The sequence below is a fragment of the Alligator mississippiensis genome, chromosome 4 (assembly GCF_030867095.1).
Source record: "Alligator mississippiensis isolate rAllMis1 chromosome 4, rAllMis1, whole genome shotgun sequence".
Taxonomy (NCBI): Eukaryota; Metazoa; Chordata; order Crocodylia; family Alligatoridae; genus Alligator; species Alligator mississippiensis.
The window spans coordinates 217,380,009-217,402,588 of NC_081827.1; the positions used below are offsets into that span (position 1 = coordinate 217,380,009).

Consider the following 22,580-nt stretch of genomic DNA (forward strand, 5'->3'; position numbering starts at 1 on the left):
AGCAAGGACTAGAGGACTTTGTGTTGCCCTCTTTCCTATGATTGTGACTGAGCATTTATAGCATTCAGACCTACTTTCCCAACAACTGGAGCTTTTGCGCACAACCCAAGGGCTCTCTCTCACCTGCTGCAGGTGTGTGGCACCTGTCTCAAACCTCGGCCTACTGCATCACTGGCAGTGCTGTTTCCCAAGTATTTTCCTTCTGAAATATCACCGTGGCCTCAGTGTGTTTTGCATTTGACTCCTTTTTCCCCTTCCCAAGAAGCGCGAGTGCCCGGGCAACTCTCTTCTCTTCTCTTCCTACTGCTGCGGCCTATCTATTCCCGGCGGGGGCGCAGTCATCCAGGAGCCAGAGGCCGAGCACCCCTCGCAGCGGGCACGGCCCTACCTGCGCGTCCTGCGGGCGGGCTCGTCGCTCCGGGCGCCCGGTAAAGCTCGTGCCGGCGGGAGGGGGGGGCGCAGGCGCCTCTACCGGGCTCTTCCGCCTCAGGGATTAGGGAAGCCCGCCCCCCAAGGGCAGCTGCCCGCCAGGGCTTTCCGAGCCGGGCTCAGCGCGGGTCGCCAGCGCGAGGCACCGCAGGCCACCCCGCCGCGGCGCCCGGGAGCGCTTTGCTCCGAGCCCGCCCCGGCGCCTCCAGCCCCCGCGCACGTGCTGGCGGCGCCGCCCGGCCGGGAGGAGCTGCCGCTGCAGCCGAGCTCGCCGCCGGCTCCGGGCAGCAGCTGCCGCCGCGTGCAGGGGGCTGGGCGGCGGCTCCGCGCGGAGCGGCAGTAGGATGCTTCCCGCCGACATGCAGGCGCCCGAGCTGGCTCCGCAGGTAAGCGCGGCCGCTCCGGGGGCTCCCTTCGTGCACGTGGGGCGCAGGCGGGGAGTGACGGGAGCGGCGGAGCTGCCGGGATGCCCTACCTTTGCTTGCAGGCTTCAGATGGCTCCTGCGACCTGCCCCCTCCTCAGCCCCGCCACTTGCCCCTTCTCTCTCGCCTCTGGCTGCCGGACCCGAGGCTCCGTGCGGCGCGGGGAGGGAAGCACCGCTCGGCCCTTCAGACACCCGCGTGTCCGAGCGCGCTGCCCACCCAGACCCACACCTTCAAGGGCCTGGACACCCTGGGTGAGGAGGAAAAGATTGTCAGTGTCAGTAGCGGCTTGGTTTGGTTTTAACTTGCTGGGCCTCCTTGAGGTATTGCCTCTGTGCGAATCCTAAGGGGGGTTGTCTAGAAACCCAGACCGGAGGGAAGAGGGCTACCGAACCATCCTTAGCCAAACACCTGTCTGCAGACAGGAGCAGACTCTGCCAGCTTTTCCCTGGGGCAGGCAAGAGGCAGGAACCAACGTGTCTGCGAAAATCTCTCTTGGCTTAGAAGAACGTCTCCCCATGCAAAATACTTGGGGTGGAGGAGGGATAAGAAAGCATGGAAGGTAGACGGCGAGCACACACGGGTTTTGTCATGTGAGCCCGGGGAGTTAGCACCTCTGAAAATCTGCCTTCAAGCACCTTTCTGCTCCACACCAGTCTTGAAGAAAGCAAAGTCAGTCCTAGTTTTAGGTCTCCGTGGATGAGCATATTATGGAAACCAGCGGCATGCTGGTGCCTTGTGAAGTCCTCAAAGACAATGCACAGGTAGTATTAGCTGATAAGAATCGCAGGCACGAAAGATTTATTTTATCCAACGTGCATGTGGTGATTCAGAGTAGTGACCAGAACCCGTTATTCGTTTGTAATACTATACTCTGCTGCATCAAAAAAGAAATAAATGGTAATTAGACAGTCTGTTGCATTTCTTGGATTCTCTCTTAAAGCAGGGGATTTGTTTTCAGGGTGCCAGGAATGCTTCTGGTACAGATAACACTGCCCTGATTGCATGGTTGCTTTATTGGCCCTTGCTGAAGGCCAGTCTCACAGGTGTGAAAAAATTAAAGGTTCCTATCCAGGCTGTGCCATTGGTTTTCACAAGGGCTGCTAATAAGGGCTGATATTTAACATGTGGCTGCACAGGTAACCGACATAGTTTGACTGTGGATCAGCAACACGCCCTGGATCTGGTCCGCAGAGTTGGAAGGCTTTGCCTTTGCCTGAATGTGTGTTGGGGTGGGTGGGGGGGCAGTAAATATCTGTGCAGCTTGCACAGCAGCCAGAAGGAGGGGAGCAAGGAGAAGCAGCAGCAGTGCTTCCATCTGCCTTGCCTTGATGCAGCTCCCTACTGGTTGGAAGCTGCCCCCACACTGCAGCCAGGGAGAGAAAGGCAGTGAGAAGAAGCAGTAGCTGCATGGGTGCAGTTGCCAGCTGCCCATGCCCAGCACTGCTCCCTTCCAGCTGGAAGCTGTGCTTGTGCCCCACTTGGGGAACTGGGGAAAGTGGCTTTCAACTACCTGACCCCTGCGTGAATAGAGGCAACCTTGTTGCTGACATGCTGATGAATCGAGTCAGCCCTCACCAGACTGGAGCTGAGTGGTTCTGGCATGCAGTTTGAAACATTTGCCAGCCCCTGAGTTTGACCACAAAATTCTTTTTTCCAAAGGCTTATCATGCAGTAACCTGGAGAGGGGACAATAACATGAAGAATGAGTTTCTGATTTCAAAGTGAATATTTCTAACAAGTTTTTTATTTCAAGGGGTGGGAGCATCTCTTGATCAAAGAGAGGATGGAAGTAATATCTAAATGCTTGATGCAAGCGAGAAAACCTAAAATGTTCCAGTCCCATGATGGTTTTGATGTACATGGCTGTCAGCAGCAAGCTGACATGTAATAATTTAATTAGCTCTTTTTGCAGTGTTGTTATCCTTGGCAGCTGCTGGAAGTGCACAGATCTCTGAACTGAATACAAGTGAAATTGATAAATCACATTAATTTTTTGTTAGTGTTGGCTGTAGGCAGCCAGGTTGAACTCTTCTTTATGCTGTAGGAGTATACTGACTGAGCTCTTACCTGCCTGAGACAGGGATTTCAGTATCATGATGAGTATGAGGATAGTTGATTTTATATTTTTAACTTCCATTTAAATACTGGTTCCTCCATTTAATTCCATGCTATTGCTACATACCAAATTTATTTGAATCCAAGATGAGGTTTTCCCTCTCACTTAACAAGGGGGTGAGAGGAGAGGGTCTCATCTTGGTTTTGAGTACAAGGTAGCAGGGGAGCAGGCAACTACTCTGGCTCCAGCTCCAGGCTTGGGGAAGAACCACTGCTGCTGCTTGCAGCTTTCCCCCTGCCCTGCGCACACCCGGTGCTCTCACTGCTGTCTTTCCCTTCCCCCCACTGCTTAGCCCCTGGCTCTGGCACAGTTCTGGCCCTGCACCAGCCCAGGGCACAAAGCACATGGTTGCTCCATCTCCAGCCTGTCCCAGTAGAAGCTTTTGTGGCTGTGGCAACTCTGGCCAGGCCCCAGAGCCCAAGCACAAGGTGGGAATCGGGCAGCAGGGGGGAAAGTGTGTTTGGGGGGGGCAGACATGTGGCAGGGGCAAGAGGCAGGGGTCAGGCTGCTTGACTTCCTCCTTTTACCACCTGCTCCCCTGTCCCTGTTTTCCTTGCTAGGTCAGTGGGGGGATGACTTTAAGAAAATGTATCAAATTATCATTTTCCATGTATACAGTCTAATTATTGGTGTCTAATAATTAGATTGTATGCATGGAAAATTATAACAATTTGATACATTTTCCATGCACAGAATCTAATTATTTGAGGGGGCCACCTTAAATTCAGAGTCAGCTTAGATTCAGGTAGCTGCAGTATAATGATGGGACTACACCTTTTTTGACAGCGGGAGCAGAGGATCAGAATAAGACGCATCTTTCTCTCTCTTCCATCTGTCTACAGGCTGAGAATCTCATTTTTGCAAGACCTAGTGGCTGTTGCAAGTCTGATGCATGATAATCTTTTGCTTTGCCTGGTATCTAGGTCTTCCACATAACCAGCTGCTGGAGCTAGCTATTTAGTGGTATCATTTAGCTATACGTAATGGATTAAACTTTCATTATTCAGAAATGAATCGCCAGTGGAACTTTGAATTTACATTTCTGGAGTATTCCGATCTGATTTCTTGGCAATTAAACTATCTGTCTGATTTTGGCTCTGGGATAGATCCAAATTTGAGTGCTTTGTCTAATTAGCCAAAATATTGGAAGGATACCTGGTCCCATATTTCTGCCTCTAAGGTCAGGATCTCATAAGAACAACTCTTTTCCTAGATAAGTGCATGTGGCTTCAACCATTATGTCCCCATCCCATAACTTATCAGAACTAACTGAGAAGCAGAAGAGTAAGGTCCAGATTTTTAGAAGTGGTTGAATGGCTTTTATTACATTTGAAAGCGATATTTATTTATTTATTTTTAGTTAAATGTGTCTAATCTACTTGTTCTTTCCTGTGCTATTTGTTTCTTGTATAATGTTAATATTATCTTCTTGGACTAGATAGAAACAGGTGACACAACAGCCCTGGTTTGTAAGCCCAGGAAGAAAGGAGGAAACAGCAATCTACCATCAGCTGGTTTTAATATTATCAACTCTATCATAGGATCGGGCATAATAGGTAATTTACACTTTTTTCATTCTGGTTTAATTGGTTTAATCCTTGCAAAAATATCCAGTCTTGAGAAAAACATGCTTTTATATTATTATAGTGCTATCAGTACAGGTTATTATTATGTACTTATATTAAAGTAGCACCTGCAAAAGGATCAAGAGCCCCAGTATGATAACTGTTGTATAGCCTTGTTGGCAGACCAGCAGAGCAATCAAGTAGTGGTTGGGCTCCAAGACTTAAATAGTCTTAATCCTCAGAAAGTGAGCTTTTTTGAAGTAAGCCCTGAAAGTATATGGGTAGGAAGAGCTGGGAAACATTGCACAGTATTGTTCCAAGTTTTGGGATGAATAATAGATTTTTATTTTGAAAGAATGTTTCTTGTGCAAAAACATTACAAATATGTAGGAAGGATCTTTTCTAATTTGTGTTCGTTTTTTTTATTCGCAGGATTGCCTTATTCAATGAAGCAAGCTGGCTTTCCATTAGGAATATTACTTTTATTTGGTGTTGCCTATATCACAGGTACAACAAAAGCGATAGTGATTATAGAGAGAGAATTTGTTTTACAAAGATAAACTGAATTTTAAGTTGAGGATAACTTAGCAAGTAGATCTATGAATTACAATTTAGTAAAAATGAAGATTTTAACACTTAGTTTGCTAATCCTTTGAGCAGATTAATACAAGCAGAGAATTATGCCATACATTTAAAGCTGTTTCTTGCTTATTTTAGGGAATGCGGGGAGGGGATGTCTAGGTAACTAGACTAGATTAAGCCATTATTGAGATAAATATTATCCATTCTTGCAGAACACTTGTTCATATTCAAAAATTCCAATTAAGACATAGATGGTGTATTCCAAATTCACAACATATTAAAACCAGACCTTTTTCAACTTGCTTATTTTATTTTTATCATAATTGTCCAACAAGAAATAATCTAAATTCCCCTACTTCTATATTCATAAAGGACCACAATGTGGAATCACATGGCGAGCATCAACTTGCCAAATTTAATAATCTGTTGGTTGCAATGGGAATATGTTTGTAAATCCTTATCCATGTGAATAAAAGTCACATGTTCTAGCCCTGTGGTGCCCAGTGGTGAGACAGCAGGAGGGACAGCAGCATGTCTGAGCAGACCTCAGGGTCTTGAACATTGGTTTCCTGTAGTAGGAGAAGTCAGTAATGTGGAATTCTGGGTAACTTACACCCAACCTGTTGTATATGACAGGTAGTTTCTTCTGCCAAAAATTTCACTAAAACATCAGTGCCCATGGACAACTCTGTCCCAATACTTAACTGAAGTTAAGGCAAAATACAGGCCTTCCTATGTTTGCAACACCTCCTTGAGGAAGAAATTGTATCACAGAACAGCAATAATTGATTTTTGAAGGAAATATTATAGTTCCTTGCAGTTAGAAATCTCCTGATAACATTACCACAGTTTTATATTATGCTGCCTGGTGTTTTTCTTTCTCTATAACAAGTTTTCAAGGAGTCAGTTGGTATTTTGGCACAGCTATGCATTTTTTGGAGTTCTTGGGGGTGTAACTACAATGCTCACTGCAGTGTAGGTGGTTGTGCAGATGGGAACAGAAATCATTCAGAATTTTCAGCTGCTTCCCTAGAGTGAGAGGACAGATTGAGATATTCTAAGGACATGATTTGACAAATAATTCAACTTTATTTTCCTTACAGTAATAAGAATTGGAAGGCAAGGGAGAAATCACTGTTTTGTCATTTTAAAATATACATTTTTCATTTAAAAAATTATAGAGTAGCAGTCATGTGTGTTTGTAACTTAACATCCTTCAAGAAGCTATTATATACTTTAGGCATTCCTATACACCCATATGCAAAATTAAATACTTATGTTCTATGTACGGTAGTTTTTTAGGACCTTTTTCTTGATCTGCTACATGTTCAAGTGTGTCTCATGCTACAACTGGAAGGACAGGGTTACCCAGTGCACTTGGAAACTATGTAATACTAGAGTGCAGCCCTTGAGCCACACACTGCACTGGCTGTATCCTGTTGGGGTAGGCCCCTGGGCAACCTTCCTCACTGTGTGGGCTGTCAACAATGTGCAGTCTTCCCGCCACCTACTACATGGAGAGTGCATGGCCCTCCCTGGGCTTTTCCCCACCGCACTGCAGTGAGAGAGGCAGCTGCACGTGCCCACAGGCTAGTTGGCCAACCCTGGTAAATAACACATTTATAGGGCCATTTTTATGGGTTTCAAATGCTACTGAAAAGGAGTTATGAAAATCATCAATCAGGATTTAGCCAGCATTATTACACTGTTAAATCCCAATAATCGTCACTAGATCTAGTGACAAAATAAGCTGATTCCCATTTATTAGATATCAAACACAGAGAGACCAGGGAATTTAATTGTTTGTAACTACATTTAGAGAACTCAGTGTAGTGTTTCGCATGACTGCATACAGCTATAGGGCCAGAATGTGCAATTTTGACTGCATTAGTGTTCTATCACAGTTAAAGATAAGACTTGTAATATGTGAGTAAACTTGTTACACATCCATGGTGAAAAATTACACTTTTGAATATCCTGACTTCTAATGTTTAAAATCCACTGTAAAGCTGATTAAGGTAAACCCATGCATTTCACTTCATTTTGATGGAGCTGGCATATGGTTGCAACTACTACTTGTCACCCCATGCTGCAGGGTGTTTCCTTGTTCTAAAAGCATGAGCCTCTACTTCCTGTTTTTAAAACATCTAACGCTGTTGGTCAATGCTGTGGCCTGCTTGCTCATTAGCTCAAATTGACTTGTGATTTCAGTGGAGCACTAGAATATTACAAAGGATGAATTGAAGGACTTTGAAGATGAAATGTCTCAGACAGTACTAGAAAGGGACAGAGCCCAATACAGAGGGGAGTGGGCTATACCCTTCCCAAGTACAAGATGCGTGTCTTCCATATGGATACTCCAATACCAAAGCGGTTACAGACTTGGTTTTTGATTTGATTCTCAGGCACTTTGCTGTTAGGTTAACACAACCATATACCTGCAAGAAACTAGACACTGAACTACGAAGCCTTCTTTTCCCTTTCCACAGCCTTTTTGCAGGAGGGAAAGATTAGATAGTGATCACTATGCATCAGTTTAGTACAGTTGTTTCAGTCAATAATTAATTGCAGGTTGTTTTTGTTTTAATATTTATCAAACTGTTTCCTTGGAACATGTGTAAAAACAAAACAAAAACACAAAACCCAAAACTAATCTCAAATATGTCTTTAATATTGTTTACAGATTATTCCATTATATTACTGATTAAAGCAGGAAATCTCTCTGGTATGAACACCTATCAAGCACTGGTACATAAAACATATGGTTTTATAGGGTACCTAATCCTCTCTACTCTGCAATTTTTATATCCATTTATTGGTAAGATTACTATAGAGTGATACCTTAAAGTTGTCCTATTTGTATTACCAAAAAAGAGATCATCTTAGCTTAAAATACTTAAAAATGAATTTTTAGGATAAGAATTCATTTTTGTTTCATTATATTGGCATTGAAACTGAGAACACTTAAATCCAAGTATTTCCTATTCTTAGTTAATTTTATTATCAGTCTTGCCAGACGATTAAAAATAATATCACCATAGAACAACAATAGTTAGATCTTCACAGTTTAACTCGTAATATGTCCTTATCTGAAGTACGAAAATGTATTAGGACATTTTATTATGTGTGGTTCACTTCCGAGTGTGAAACTCTGGCTCTGTGAAGTCTATGGTAAAATCCCATTGATTCAGCTGAACCAGGTATATTTGAATCTTATGCTTTTAGTGACTAGAGCTGAATATTAAGGTCATGGGCAGTCATTACATCTCTAAAGCTAAATTCTCCCTCTAAATGCTTTAAAAAAAAAAAAAAAGGCTACATGCAGGTGTTCATACTGTTTGTAGCTCTGCAAAGATCATGAAAGTGCTACAAAGTAGTAAAAGTGGTATCTCTTTCAAAGAGTATCTTCTCAGTTTTGTATACATAGCCCTTGTATAGTTACTCCTAGCATTACAGGGGTTTCTAGGATCCCACAGGTCTCTGCTCTCCCTCCTCCTCCATCAAGGGGGAGAGAGGTAAAAGGGTGGATCCCTAATAGCCTGACCATCAAGGAGCTACTCTTTCAGCTCTTGACAAGCTTTTGAATGCAATGCATTTTTTCTGGTCCTGAAGTTTACAAATGCAATGCATTCTTCTTGTTTTGATATATCCCAACCATGCAATTGGCTCAACAAAAGATATTACATGCACAATTCCTTGCATTTTGCATGTTTCCTGTGAAGTTACAGTTATGACATCACTCCAACACTATTAGCAATAGTTTACTTGTTAAAACATGTAAAACTCATTCTCTATCCTTTTGATGATGCTGAAGATTTTCAAGGGACATGTGATTTCAGATGCTTCAGAAGAAGACTGATATAAAGGGAAAAATTATCTTGAAAACAGGATTAATAGACTAAAATTCCATCCAATATTGTACAAAATGCATGGGTCGCAACAACAAACTAAAAGCTTTGTTTGTTTTACCTGGCAAAGCTAAAGGGATATGTTCTGTCTAAATACACTAAGAATAAACTTCATTAAGGGACAAAAGCTATTCAAATTAAGTGAACAGTGTTGGTCCAAGGACAGACCTGTGTGCATTTGGAGTGAATAAACTTGAGCTACAAATTAGAACAGAGTTTCTAATCATGAGATGAGTGAGGTACTAGAACAGAATCCTCAACCTTTCAGTGTGAAAAACAGTTGCTTTATTATAGAAAATATACAATTATGAAAATATTTATGCATCCACTAAAATAAGTGCTTTTTGTTGATTCCCCTACTAATAATGATTAAATATAGTAGTTAAGTTAAATACATGCATCAGCATTTGTATGATGGGGCATATTTATATACAAATTTGTAAAAGACAAAAATGCATGCATATCTATAGTATGTAGTATATTTTTTTTATTTAAAAAAATGGTTTGTGAGTTTGGACCTAAAGCCCTCTGTTCTTACTCGAGTTCCTGATGAAATGAATAGAAGCCTTAGTGAGAAAAGAAGGACCAAAACCTAGCCTTCCCACTTCAAAACCTATATCTTCATCTATTGCAGTTTTCCTTTTGCATTACCACTTTTATTCCCTTTCCCATTATTCTAGTTGCAAAGTTCAGTAACTCTTTACAAGTACCAGGGAACCTTTTGAAATATTGCTTCTCCTCTGCCCTCAATTACTTAAAAAAAAATATTACCACATAATATACAGCAGGTGCCATTTAAAATGCACTTCAGTATAAGGTTCCTACAGTAACTTTGTATCTTTCACTGTTTAAATTAAAAGATACAATAGAAGTGGCATTGCTGCAACAGGACAAATAATGGCAGCCACTGCATACTTTAACATTGACTAGCACTGTTGAACAATTATGCACAAAACTGATTTTACAAGGTAAAATAAGTACATATATCCCCATGCATGTGACAGCAGGATTGAGCCCAGGGGATTAGGTATAAAGCTGAAACAAGAACTGTTGGAGGCATGTAATTTTTCTCTGTTAATAAAAACTGTCAATGAATTGCTGTGTTTGACAGAGGCAGTTTTAAAAGCCCTTTTTCCCCCCTTTTTGAAGTAAATGTGCTTGGCCACAAAATTCAACAGTCTTGGTCATCTGACTGGGTCCCTTTCAAGTTCTCATGTCTATTATGCAAGGAAAATTGTGAGCATTAAATAGGTCTTCTTTTAGCGTTCAGAACTTGAAAGTAGGTATGTGAAGGGCAGCTTACAGGCAGCAGTAAGGTTAGGAAGCCAATCAAAAAAAAAAAAAAAAACTAGTAAGGATGAGACTGTAACTAATTTAGATTTCATAGATTTCATAGCCATTAGGGCTGGAAGTGACCTCATGAGATCATCAGGTCCAACCCCCTACCCAAAGGGCAGGAAGTCAGCTGAGGTCAGATGACCCCAGCAAGATAATCATCCAAGCACTTCTTGAATGTATCCAGAGTAGGTGCTTGCACCACTTCTGGAGGGAGTCTGTTCCAGACTGGGGACTCAGACGGTAAAGAAGTTTTTTCTTATGTCCAGTCTAAAATGGTTTTCCAGCAGTTTGTAACCATTTGACATTGTCTTCCCTTGGGGAACCCTGGTGAACAGATGTTCTCCCAGATCCTGATGCACAGCTCTTATGTACTTATAGGCTGCCACCAAGCCCCCCTGAACCTACGGTTCTCCAGGCTAAAGAGTCCCGTGCCTCTCAGTCTCTCCTTATAAGGCTTGCTCTCTTGACCTCTGATCATGTGCGTGGCTCTCCTCTGAACTCTCTTGAGCTTTTCCACATCCTTTGTACAGTGTGGAGCCCAGAATTGGATGCAGTACTCCAGCTGCAGCTTCACCACAGCTGAGAAAAGTGGGAGGATGACATCTTGGGTCTTGCTTGAGATGCATCAGTAGATGCAAGCCAGGTTTTTATTTGGTTTGCCAGTTGTGACATCACATTGGTGTCTTATATTCATCTTTTGGTCATTCATGACCCCCAAGTCTCTTTTGGTCATAGTGCTAGTTAGTGCTGAGCCTATACATATGATGTGGGTCTTTTTCCTGAGGTGGAGCACCTTGCATTTTTCTATGTTGAAGTGTCATCAGGTTTTGATCGCCCTCACCTTGCAAGCCTGTCCAGGTCAGCCTGAATCCCCAACCTGTCATCTCTAGAGTGACTGCACTTCCTCATAATTTGGTGTAGTCTGTGAACTTAGCCAGTCTGCTTCTGACACCCAAATCCAGATAGTTTATGAATATATTAAAGAGTACCGGTCTGAGAATTGAACCCTGGGGCATGCCACTGGTCACCATGCACCATGTTGACTCGGTTCCATTATTAACTGCATATAATCCTGAAGTCTGTAGTATATATGATTTGTATTAATAAAAGTTTGATTGTAAGTTTTGTTTTTGTTTTGTTTTGTTTTTTGAAGCTATGATTAGTTACAACATAACAACAGGAGACACTTTGACTAAAGTTTTTCAAAGAATACCTGGAGGTAAGTTTATATGTAAAGCTTGGGAGTACAGGGAGAATCAACTAGTTGAGATTTGTTAGTAAAAAGTAACCATAATGTTTCTATAAACAGCCACTTAAGTTCTCTTACTGATAAGATCTCCTATGTAAAGGATTTATTTTAATATATAAATAAAATGTGTCTTTCCTGTACTCCGAGGCCCCAATCCTACTACCTAAGTAATATCAGTGGATTTCTTTGCCAATGATGACCCCAACTGGCTTCAGTACAACTCCATGCAGATGTATGGGATCAATGTGGGGGGATACAGGATTTTAAACCTGCCAACGTACATTTTGTTTCTTAGTGGGTATCAACTGAAGTAAACACCACTTATGATATTCGAACAATCATTGTCTGTTGATCATTGTTAGATGGCTTACAAATCAGATGATGCAATCAATTTGAAATGTGTATTTAAGCCTTTAATATTACTTTTTAACTGTATATCTTTTATATTTGCACAGAACCATTTAATACTCACCTTTTATTTTAATGTGTGTTTCCTATAGGAAAGGAGAGGAGTTGAAGTTGCACTTTATTTCATTATGGGGCAGAGCCTAAATTTCTTGCTATTAATCTGTTCCTCAAAAATTAATTTTCCATTTTTTTTCTTCTTTGTTTTAGTTGGACCAGATAACTGGCTTATTGACCGTCACTTTGTTATTCTGTGTACTACTATCATCTTTACTCTGCCTATATCTCTGTATCGTGACATAGCAAAACTGGGAAAGGTAAATCATAATGACAGTGAATCTCAGTGGCCTTTGATGTAATTTGTTATACAACAATATACACTGCTAACTATTTATTACAGCATGAGAAAGCAATTACAGAGGTTAAATCCTGTTTTTGTGCTTTTTTTAAAAGCGCACATTTAGTCTCCCCTTCCTTTCCCATTATGAACATTGGGTTTTCCTGGCTTGTTTCAATTCTGTTGAAGTCAATGGGAGACTGTCCACTGACTGCAAAAGGTACTGGATTGGATTTTTAGTGCTTCCTACTGCTTGCATGGCTCAGACCTTGAACTAAATAGCCCTGGTACTGACAGACTTGTTCTCAGGTCCTGAGTTCTCCTGAGTGCATTTTAACTGAGAGACTTAAATGTTATAAGTCTACTAAAGAAACCATATATCAGTTTCAGATGCCCCTTGAATAAGATCTTGCTCCTCACCTAGTCACAAAAGTTAGGGCAGGGGTGTTCAACCTCTGGCCCATGGGCCAAATGCCACCTGCAGAGAGCCCCCCCCCCCCCCTTCCTTTTCCACATGTCTGGATAGTACCAGTCATGGCAGCCTCAGACAGTGAACTGGAATTACCATCCATAATGCAGTCAGACCAAGCACTACCCATACAGCCTGCGGGAGAAAAAGGTTGAGCACCACTGGACTAGGGAATACTTGCATTCAGTAGCATCCTCCAGTGTGGGAAAGGGGACTACATTCTTGTTCTTAATATGTATGAAAGAACTTTCACAACAAACACTTCGAATAAACTTTTTGCATTCAAAAGAATATAACTAAATGAAATGTTACAACTATGTTTTTGGAGAAATATAGACATGGGTGTCAAAATGATAGTGTTTATAAAATCAAAGGGAGTTATGCTGGAAGGGACTTCAGACAGCCCTCTAGTCCAGTGTTCTCCAACCTTTTTATAGTGAAGATCGCTTCTTGGAAGTAAAGGGCACCCCAGGATCTACCGTGCTGTCCCCACCTACCCCTCCCCGCCCCCAGCCCAGCGATGGCAGAGAACTGGGGTTGGGTCCCGGCCTGGCCTAGTCTGGGTCTCTCCGCCACCCATGGGTGTGTGGGGGCGGGGCTCCCGATGCTGGGCGCAGCCTGGTGGAGGGCCTGTGCCCCACCTCCCTGTGCTCTGGGATGAGGCGGCTGCTGTTGCAGGCTGGCTGTTGTGACTGAAGCACAGGTGAGGGGTGGGGGCACAGGCTCCCAAGGCCTCCACCAGGCTGCACCCAGTGGCAGGAGCCCCCCACCATGTGTCCCTGGGTGGCGGACAGTCCCAGACTGAGCTGGGTTGGAGCCCAACCCCAGTTCTCTGCCATCACTGGGCTGAGCTGCGCCCACCTGGCAACCAAAAGAATGTGGCATCAGGCCCCGGTCTGGCTGGGTCTGGGACTCCACCACACAGGGGCATGGGGCTCCTTTTGCTGGGCGTAGCCCAGTAGAAGCCTCAGGGGCCCATAACCCCTGCCTCCTGTGCTCCTGAGGCTCATGCACCCTCCCTCTCTGTGCTCCAGGTGCAGCAGGCAGCCTGCAGCAGCAGCCACTTTGTTGCAGGGCACAGATGGGAGGGACGGGGGGGACAAGCCCCTGACAGGCTGCACCCTTCAGCAGTGGAGAGTCCCAGACCCTGCCAGGTCGGGCCCCGACACCACATGAGTCCCCACTGCTGAGCCTAGCCGCATGTGGCCAGCTGCAGTGAGGCGCAGCAGCAGCCGCCTCTGCCACCTCTGCCCTCACAGAGATGGGGAGGGAGCACCCCGTGTCCCAGAGGAGCCCTCCTGGGATTCCAATCCTTCCAATACCAATGAGACTGGGGCCCTACTTACCTTCCCCTGCTCCTGACTGAGCCGCAGGTCATTCCCTCTCTATGAGGGCCTCTGTGGCCCCCTTCCCACCCCTCCCAGATTGACTCGCTGGGGCTGAGGGCAGTGGGTGTGTGCATGTGCCCAGGATCAACCTAAAGAGGCTCGGACTGACCAGGTCGATTGCAATCCCCAGGCTGGTGACCACTTCTCTAGTCCAACCCTTTATCAACCCTTATCTAAAACATCCCAGAATAATGTTTTCTTAACCTGTTCTTATAAACTTCCAGTGAGAGAGAATGCACAATCTCTCAGGGTAAAAAATGGAAAGTAAGTTCTAGAGACTGCAGCTGATAGAATTAAATCGTTAAGGGTTAGGTGGTTAAAGCAATTTACAACACTACATAGTGTAATATAATTATGACCTTCATAAATGTAGAAAATTATATTAAATTAATTAGTTAAGTTTTCCCCATATTTGGGTACCATCTCATTGTGAATATTATCAGCCATTTTTTTCTTGGATGACTTGAATTGTTCAAATTGCAAAGTATTTAGAGGTATTAAAAACAAATTCTGTTACTTTTGCTTAACAGGGTGTTATTTTGAATATTAATAATTTTCTGCGATTCTCTTTGAAATCCAATTCATATTCAGTTGTATTTTTTTTTTTATGCTCTTTACGTGCATGGATAGCTTGTGCTGAACTAATTTTCTTTGATAAAGACTGAGGAAAACATTTCAGATACCTTGACTAGAGTATTGAGCAGAGCCCCACTCTCATTAATAATGGCTGTCACTTGAATGAATCAGCATGAATTTTGTGAGGAGGAGTTGGCTCAAATACTGATGCAAAAAGTCTCTTTCTACCAAAGATGGCAGCTTCAATCCCTGAATCTTGTATCACATTCCCTAAAAATGAAGATCACGTAATTTATACGGTGATGGTGATGGAAAATAGTAACCAGTAAGCAATCCAAGCAAACTTTTACCCCAGCTATGCAGTCTTATCTCTACAGGCAAATCCATATGTCCATGATGATAAGAATTTAAAATTCAAGACTTACCTGCTAAACACCTTCTCAAATGTACACTTTATAACACCATGAATATAAAACGTGTTGAAGCATCTCACGTGGCCAGAATGAGATAAAGCCCAACTCAGACCTGACATAGGCAGATATAGCTCTATCAACTTCATGTATTATTATTCAATGACTTCCGGGTAAAATCTATTTTATACTTTGTACATTTAGATTATCTCATGTTACATGACCTCCAAGTAATAGAATAAAACATTGATGCTCACAGGGACTAATCAAGCTGCATCCTCAAAATACAGGAGTGTAGGGATAAATAGGCTGCAATTCAAATATTGGTCTCTACTAAGAAATAAAAAAGATTATTGCACCTACATAATTATATGTTCTTTGTACTGTTAGGAAGAAAAGTAAGCTTTTATTTTTAGTGGCAGATACTGTGAGCCTAACTGAAAGAGATACTGATTATCTGCAATTTCAAATGAAGTGAGTGGAAAGCATCTCTGACATCTACGCTCTTGGTAGTTGCAGTGGAGTAAACCTCTATCTCCACCATAGAGCCATAGAAAGAGGTTGACTGAAAGTAAAAGAAGAAGGCTATGAATGTATCTTTTTTTTATAAAAAAAAATAAATCCATTGCAATATCAGTTGTTTTAAAGAAACTATTTGTTTCCTTTTTTGAGAGAAATTATGATTTAGAAATAGATATTTGAATATTTAATTTCTGACCATCCAGCTGATACCATATTTGGTTTACTTGCAGGTCTCTCTTATATCTCTGATATTAACAATTGTCATCTTGGTCATTGTGATGATACGGGCAGTTACATTTAGTTCACAAGTGTGAGTATTTTATCATTTTGAGCACAACTGAATGAATTTTATAAAGTACATGTATTTTATCTTTTGTGTGTATTTGCATGAGTAGAGAACTAGACCCTGGGATTTGTTTCTTTGGATGACTGGAATATATTTTAAATAGTATAGATGTTACTAATGAGAAAATACAGTGAAAAGTAGAGGGAAGCCTAGCGTTCAGTTTTGATTGAGATCAGAGCCTGGGTGATAGAAGGAAAGAGAAGGGATGCAGACACAGGTGCAGGGCTATGAAAAAAATATAGAAGAAGAATTGAGAATTACAGCTAAATATGCAATATTACCCCCTCGGAGATTGTGCAGCTTTCCTCTTGAATCAAAACATTTTACATGTGGGAAAAAATCATCCATTCGTTTGGAAACCATTACAGTAATAGGCAATGTGCTTGATGCTAATATAGTCCTTCCTTTCATTGCCTCTCCTGAACAAGTACTATTCACAGTAGCAGTCCTGTGCTTTACAGGGCTGCATTCTCACAATATGCAGGTGATAAAAAGATATCTACAGGGTGGGTACAGCATATTTAGATTGGCTATCAGGAAAAACTTCTTTGCTGTTGTAAGTACGTCAGTAGGGTAGACTGTCTAGAGAAGTTGTGGAATCTCCTTCAGTAATGGTTTTCAAGATGTCAGACAAGAATTGGTCAGAGGTGATCTAGGAGTAGCAGTGCATGGAGTGTGCTATGAAGACCACATGCATGTTGACTGAACATCCAAATTAGAGCTCTGCCTTATTGAAGAGGGCCATGGTCAGCAGCAGGAGAATAAAGCAGACCTTCACAGCTGCTTTTGTTATGAAAGAAGATTAAGGAGTTGAGAAATTTATGGAGGGGATGCAGTAAGGGAAAGGGGAGTTCTGGCTCTCTAGTTAGGATGTATGGGTTTGCATTTGTGGTCGCTAGGTTGCTGTGCAGACTGTTTTGTTTTCCTGTTTCTAGCCTTTGCTGGTTGCCACGTGAATCCAGGAAGGAAGTTTTCCCCTCTGCTGATACAAGTGTCAGAGTTTGTTTTTTTCCGTATTCCTCAGAAGCATTGGATGTTAGCTACAGTCAACACTAGAGTTATCAACTGGAGTGTGTTGATGTTCCTTGTTAATGGGTCTTCTGTTCAGAGTCAGACCAATCGCAAGATTTAAGGTCAGAAAGAAGTGTATACTGCTGTCAGATCAACATGGACACATGATGGTTTTATCTTCCTCTGCAATGGGTATATGATCCTTATTTTCAGATCTATCAAGTATATTTTAACAAGCAGCAGTTGAAGAACATTAATAGTGTCTTCATGGCCCTGCTTTACCTAAAGTGAGATAAAACATTCTTAGTGTTTTTGGGCATTGTGTGTGGTAGATAGGAAAGAGATTTTTTCATGCAGTTTTAAGAATTAGGCACCCACTTGTAGAGGGTGGTCTAGATGGTGATGATCCTGCCTTGAGCAGAAGTTTGGACTAGATGACTTCCTGAGGTCTCTTCCAGCCCGACTTTTCTGTGATCCCATGAGGAGAAGGGTGTGGTCATAACTGTCTATGCAGTAAGCCAATAGTAAAAGGGAAGTTCAGTGGATTTACTGACGCACTGGGGGAACGATCATATTTCCTAAGGCCCAGATGGTCCCAGAGGTCTTCACAAAGTGAGACATCTGACAAATGTCCCCAAAGTAATCTGTCTCAATGGCACAATCTTCTCTAAAATAATGCAGGACTCGGGTCCCCTCTACGTGTGCAGGTAAAGGTGTGATGGGATCTAATGCATGTTCCACACAGTCATGCTGTACATGCACCAGCAAGAAGAAAAATCCTGGGGCTGGGGGATCAGAGCAGCCGCAGTCCTTGAGACTTAGAAGTGCATGGAAATTAGGAAGAAATTTTTTATGGTAAGGATGGCCAGAGTCTGGAATGGGCTTCCATGAGAGGTGGAACTTGGAGGTCTTCAAGAGGAGGCTTGACAATCACCTGGCTGGGGTCATCTGACCTCAGTCCTCTTTCTGCCAGGGGCAGGGGGTCAGACACAATGATCCTTTGGGTCCCTTCTGACTCTATAATCTATGAATCTATGAACCTCTGAGCTCTGGGAATCGCAGCAGCTATGACCCACAAAGCGAGGGTGCGTGAAACCCCCAGACCCAAGGGATCATGGCAGCCACAATCCTCAAGGCTCAGGGGGTATCTGAAACCCCCAGACCTGGGATCATAGCAGTTGTGATCCCCCAGGCACCCCCACTAGCCTTCAGGACCACAGCAGCCACAATCCCCAGGGTTTCATGCTGAGCATGATGTACTCTGTGTGGCTAGGAGCCCTGTCAGCTGATGGAGTTCCCATCTGCAGGTGTAAATTTAAAGCTCGAAAGTGGCCAGCTGTCAAAGTAGTACACATTTTCAAAGTTTAGCTTTATAAATGATTGGAGCATTTTATTGTGTGATAAGTATTTTGTACATGAAGCTGGTCTTAAGTTAAATGTGCAATTAACCAGTTAATTGTGTGATACCTGTAATGTGTAGAGGGAGCCTAAAAATTATATTTCATTCTTAATGGGCTGCATCGATGTATTAAAAAAATTATAAGCTTTAAGATGTGATGATTCTGCTTTTTTGCCTGATGTTTTTCATGTAACGGACAGTCAAATTTAAATTTGTTTTAATTGAAAGTTAGAAAATGTTGGCAATTTATTATAGATATTTCAGAGCTTATTAAGACAATTATTTCAAAAGCCAAAGTTGGAAAAACAAAAGGGGAAGAATAAAAAAGGGAAACTATCCAGTAAATAGAAATACCAATAAGCTGTTCCAGAAAACAGATGAATAAATAGACCAGTACTCTGTACTGCACTTTGTGTGATAATTAACGTTACCACAAACCAGAAGATTCAGTATATATGTATGTGTCTGTTTGGTGGTAACTGTGTTTGTAAAGCTATACTAGCAGGAAGTGTATGAATCCTATGTACATCCTTTATGGGTTTACCCATCTTTAAAAGAATGGTATTCTCCATTTTATATGAGATTCACCTCTTAGAGGGGAGGGACTTTATGTGAACATCATAATTTCTTATTCATTAGGATTGTTTGCACACTCTTCAGAATGTGTGTATATGAAGTACATTCGTACACTTGGAAGATGTTAGCGTGAATGATTCAGTGGTACCACACAGAGCTACTTATCTGTCTTGTTTGATCGCTATCTGATAATGAGGCTAACTATAGGGCATATTCTTAATGTTGGCAGAATAGCTAAAATAGCAGTCTTGCTTCTGAAAACGTGATAAACAAGTGTGCATCATCTATCAGTTCAGCATAGTGTGGTTTTGCTTTCTTGTTTTGCTTCACTGAAATGATATAGGAAACAGTACTTTCTTGTAGTGCATGCTAAATACCAGTACATATTTGAAAGAGAGATCTCTTAATCCGCTGTCAAAAAGGGAGCTATATATAATGGCTACTGAAGACCTTGTTACTATGGTGACACTATCATTTCAACAATAGTACTGCACTGTAAAGCATAAGACAGTGTTCTGCCTACTTTTTAATAATAAAGAATAACATTTTTCTGTAAAATAATTTCTAGGGTTTTACTGTCTAATAGATTTTTGATACCTCCAATATTTATCAATTATTCTTTTACCATTCTTCTTTTCAGAACTGAGCCTCTTAAAATTAACTGTTCTAGAATTTTCTCCTGTTATCTAATTATTTATGTTGTATATGTAGATAGTACTTGTATAATGAAAATGTTTTCATTCCCAGGTAGTATTATCTCTTAATGACAAAATAAACGTAATCTGTATTGCGTTATTTTCATCTAATATGTTTCACCATTGTTATTATAGCAGAGGAACCAAGTAAATAATAAATAGTTCCATTGGCTGTACAGGGGCTGATTTGTCTCTACCTTACCTTGTGTATATCCCAGAAATTGGGCCATCATTGAATTACATTTTAGGGGGATGTGCTATCGGTGGCTGGAGCCACAAACCTGTGTTGGGTTCCTTGACTAGCTGGACTAACTGCTTTTTCATTCCCAATTGTGACAGAGGGCCATCCCTGGGGCCAGTCACAATGTCGGCCTGCCCACCTGTCTAGGGCAGTCTGCCCCCACTTTCCTGCCATGCCTTGATGTATTAAATATACAGATGGAAAAAATATAGGAGACTGCCCATTTAATGCCGTGATGCCAAGGGCATAATACACAGCTCCAACCTCCCCTTCACTGTGTCCCATGCTTTGCTGATGGCATCCAAATCCACTAGGACTCCCCTGGCCCCTTAGCTGGGTCTCATTGTGGCTTCAACTCATGCCCCCTCACTGGGACTGTGGGGCCTTACGCCCTGTTGGCGTCAGGTGTCTGCGAATGTGCCTGGACCCCACTCTCAGCCTACGGCCTGTTCAGGCCTCAGTCAACATACCTGGACCTCACTTGCCTTCAGGCCTCCCACTAGACCCCACTCTCATTTAGGCCTTGGGCCCTTTTGGCCCTTGTGTTGTCACCCAAGCCTCACTCTCAGTCACTGAGCCTCAGGCCCTCCTGGCCTCCTTGTTGTTTCTCAAGCCTCTTTCTCTCAGGCTTTGGGCCCTCCTGGCCTCCAAGCCTGTTGCTTTTCTCTCAGGGTGTGCACCCCTAGTCTTTCCCCTCCACAGGGTCACCCACAAGGCAGTGGGCACTGAGGCTTTCCAGTGCCCCATATTCATCTTTCACTAGGGTAGCACTAATGTGGCATTTCCTGAGGACTGCCCCACCACAAGCAGCCCCACCACACCATCCTACCCCAGCAGGGTGTAGTTTTAGGTCATACCCCAGGACCAGTGCAGGCCTACCTGCCCTGATCTTACACCTCCCTTACTGGGCTTCCAGATATTCCTCCCGGGCTGCTCACTTTGGGGCACTCTTGCAGTTTCCATCTCATACCCTTCCTCTCGGACACAGGCCCCATCTCTCTCAGGCCCCCTTGCAAGATACCTCCCATCAGGAGGCTGGGCTTCAGCCTCCTACCTACCAGCCTGCTTTTTGGCTGACCTCCTGTCTTCTCTCAGCAGTGATGTCCCCCCCATTGAGGGGACCTTCAGCCTCTTTTAAGCTGTGGTCCTGCCTCTAGGCCAGTTAGGGTACCAGTAGCTCTCCACAGCCCTATCCTGCCCCTCACCATGGGCTTCCATGCCCTTCAGCCTATTGGCTCTGCCCCCCTTGCATTGAGTAATTGAGAGTCTGAGGACCAGTCTGGGAGGAGCTGACCTCCCTACTCAGTGGAGATCCTACTAAACAGCCATCAATTTCTCCTGGGCCTGCCTAGTGCCCCAGAGACCTTCTGGCAGCCCTTTACTCTGCCGGGCTCATCTAAGCCCCTGGCCTCAGTCACAGCCAGTTCCAATCAAGGGCTTGCCTAGCCCCTCAGTAGGCCCACACTCTCTAAGCCCCTTCCCTAGGCTGGCCAAGCTCTCCTTAGGCCCATAGCCATTTTCTTACGGCTTGGGACCGCCCCCTCCCCAGTCCCTAGGAACCTCCTCCCCTTGACCGTCACAATGATGCTGGGAGCAGCTGTGCTCCAGCCAGGACATGTTCATCCTTCAGCTCCCCAGTTGCAACTGCCTGCTTTTATTCTAAGGCTGCTCCACCCTGCTCCAGTCAGGTGGCCTCCTGGCTATCATGTGACCTCCTGATTGTCTCTGCAGTCACCTGCAGGCTGCCTCACAGCCTGCTCAGGCCCTTAAAGTGGCAAGCACCCAAAAGTGCACCGCCACACACTCCTCTCCCTTAAAATCCTCCCTGGGGGGTGTCTGCTGCTTCCTTCTACAGGCCTCTGTGCCACCTGCACATGACCTTAGAGTGGCAAGCACCCAAAGGTGTGCCACCACACCAATCTACAAGTAAATACTGAGTGCAGAAGACGGGTCTGTGAAATCTAAAATGCTGAAGGACATGGAAACCAAAAATAACCCCTTCAGTTCGTTAACTATAAAGAATGCTTCCATTGATTTAACAAAGCATCTTTAGATAAACTTATGTAATGTTGTATCCAGAACACACAACGTGGTGCTAATTAACAACTACTGTGATTTTAAAATACTGTTTTGTACCATTCTGATTTCCACTCAAACCTAATTTGGCATCAAGTACAAGTATTAAAAATATTATCTATTAAAAAGGAAACATCTCAAATCTTTTTTAACTTAATAAAAAACTAAGATGTATGTATTCAGTTCTTAATTTTTAAGCCCCTATAATTGCTTAAATAAGCAATCCTAGTGGTACTTAGCTGGCAGAAAATAGTACCTAATTAACTATAAAGGTTATGTTTAATTGCAAAGCAATGTATTTTTTTTTAATGGTTACAAACTGGTGAGAGATGACCTTTCTTTACAAAGGTAAAGTATAATTGCAAAACAAGATTCAAATAGATTATTTAAATCAAGATTCCATGCTTGATAATTTTAAATTATAAGTAAAATCGGTTTAAGTCAAACCACCCTGTTTTTGCCATGAGACTGAAAGTTTTAGGTTACTGACGGATAATTATTCGAACCTGTCAGTTG

General features: G+C 42.9%; 1 protein-coding gene across 6 annotated transcripts in view; it reads left to right on the forward strand.

The window, feature by feature from the left end:
* The first annotated feature begins 401 nt into the window (after window positions 1–401).
* The window catches only part of SLC38A11 (solute carrier family 38 member 11), a 52,487-nt gene continuing 30,308 nt past the window's right edge, over window positions 402–22,580 (forward strand). Inside the window, exons 1-7 of one of the 6 annotated variants that reach the window (XM_019480645.2) lie at window positions 403–815; window positions 4,410–4,527; window positions 4,969–5,043; window positions 7,802–7,936; window positions 11,518–11,583; window positions 12,229–12,335; window positions 15,951–16,030. In XM_019480645.2, the coding sequence (XP_019336190.1) occupies window positions 774–815; window positions 4,410–4,527; window positions 4,969–5,043; window positions 7,802–7,936; window positions 11,518–11,583; window positions 12,229–12,335; window positions 15,951–16,030 (623 nt within the window). In that variant the 5' untranslated portion in view covers window positions 403–773. Of the gene's footprint in view, window positions 816–4,409; window positions 4,528–4,968; window positions 5,044–7,801; window positions 7,937–11,517; window positions 11,584–12,228; window positions 12,336–15,950; window positions 16,031–22,580 lie in introns of all 6 variants that reach the window. The other 5 variants (XM_019480646.2, XM_019480643.2, XM_006263121.3 and 2 more) reach the window with 5 other exon arrangements.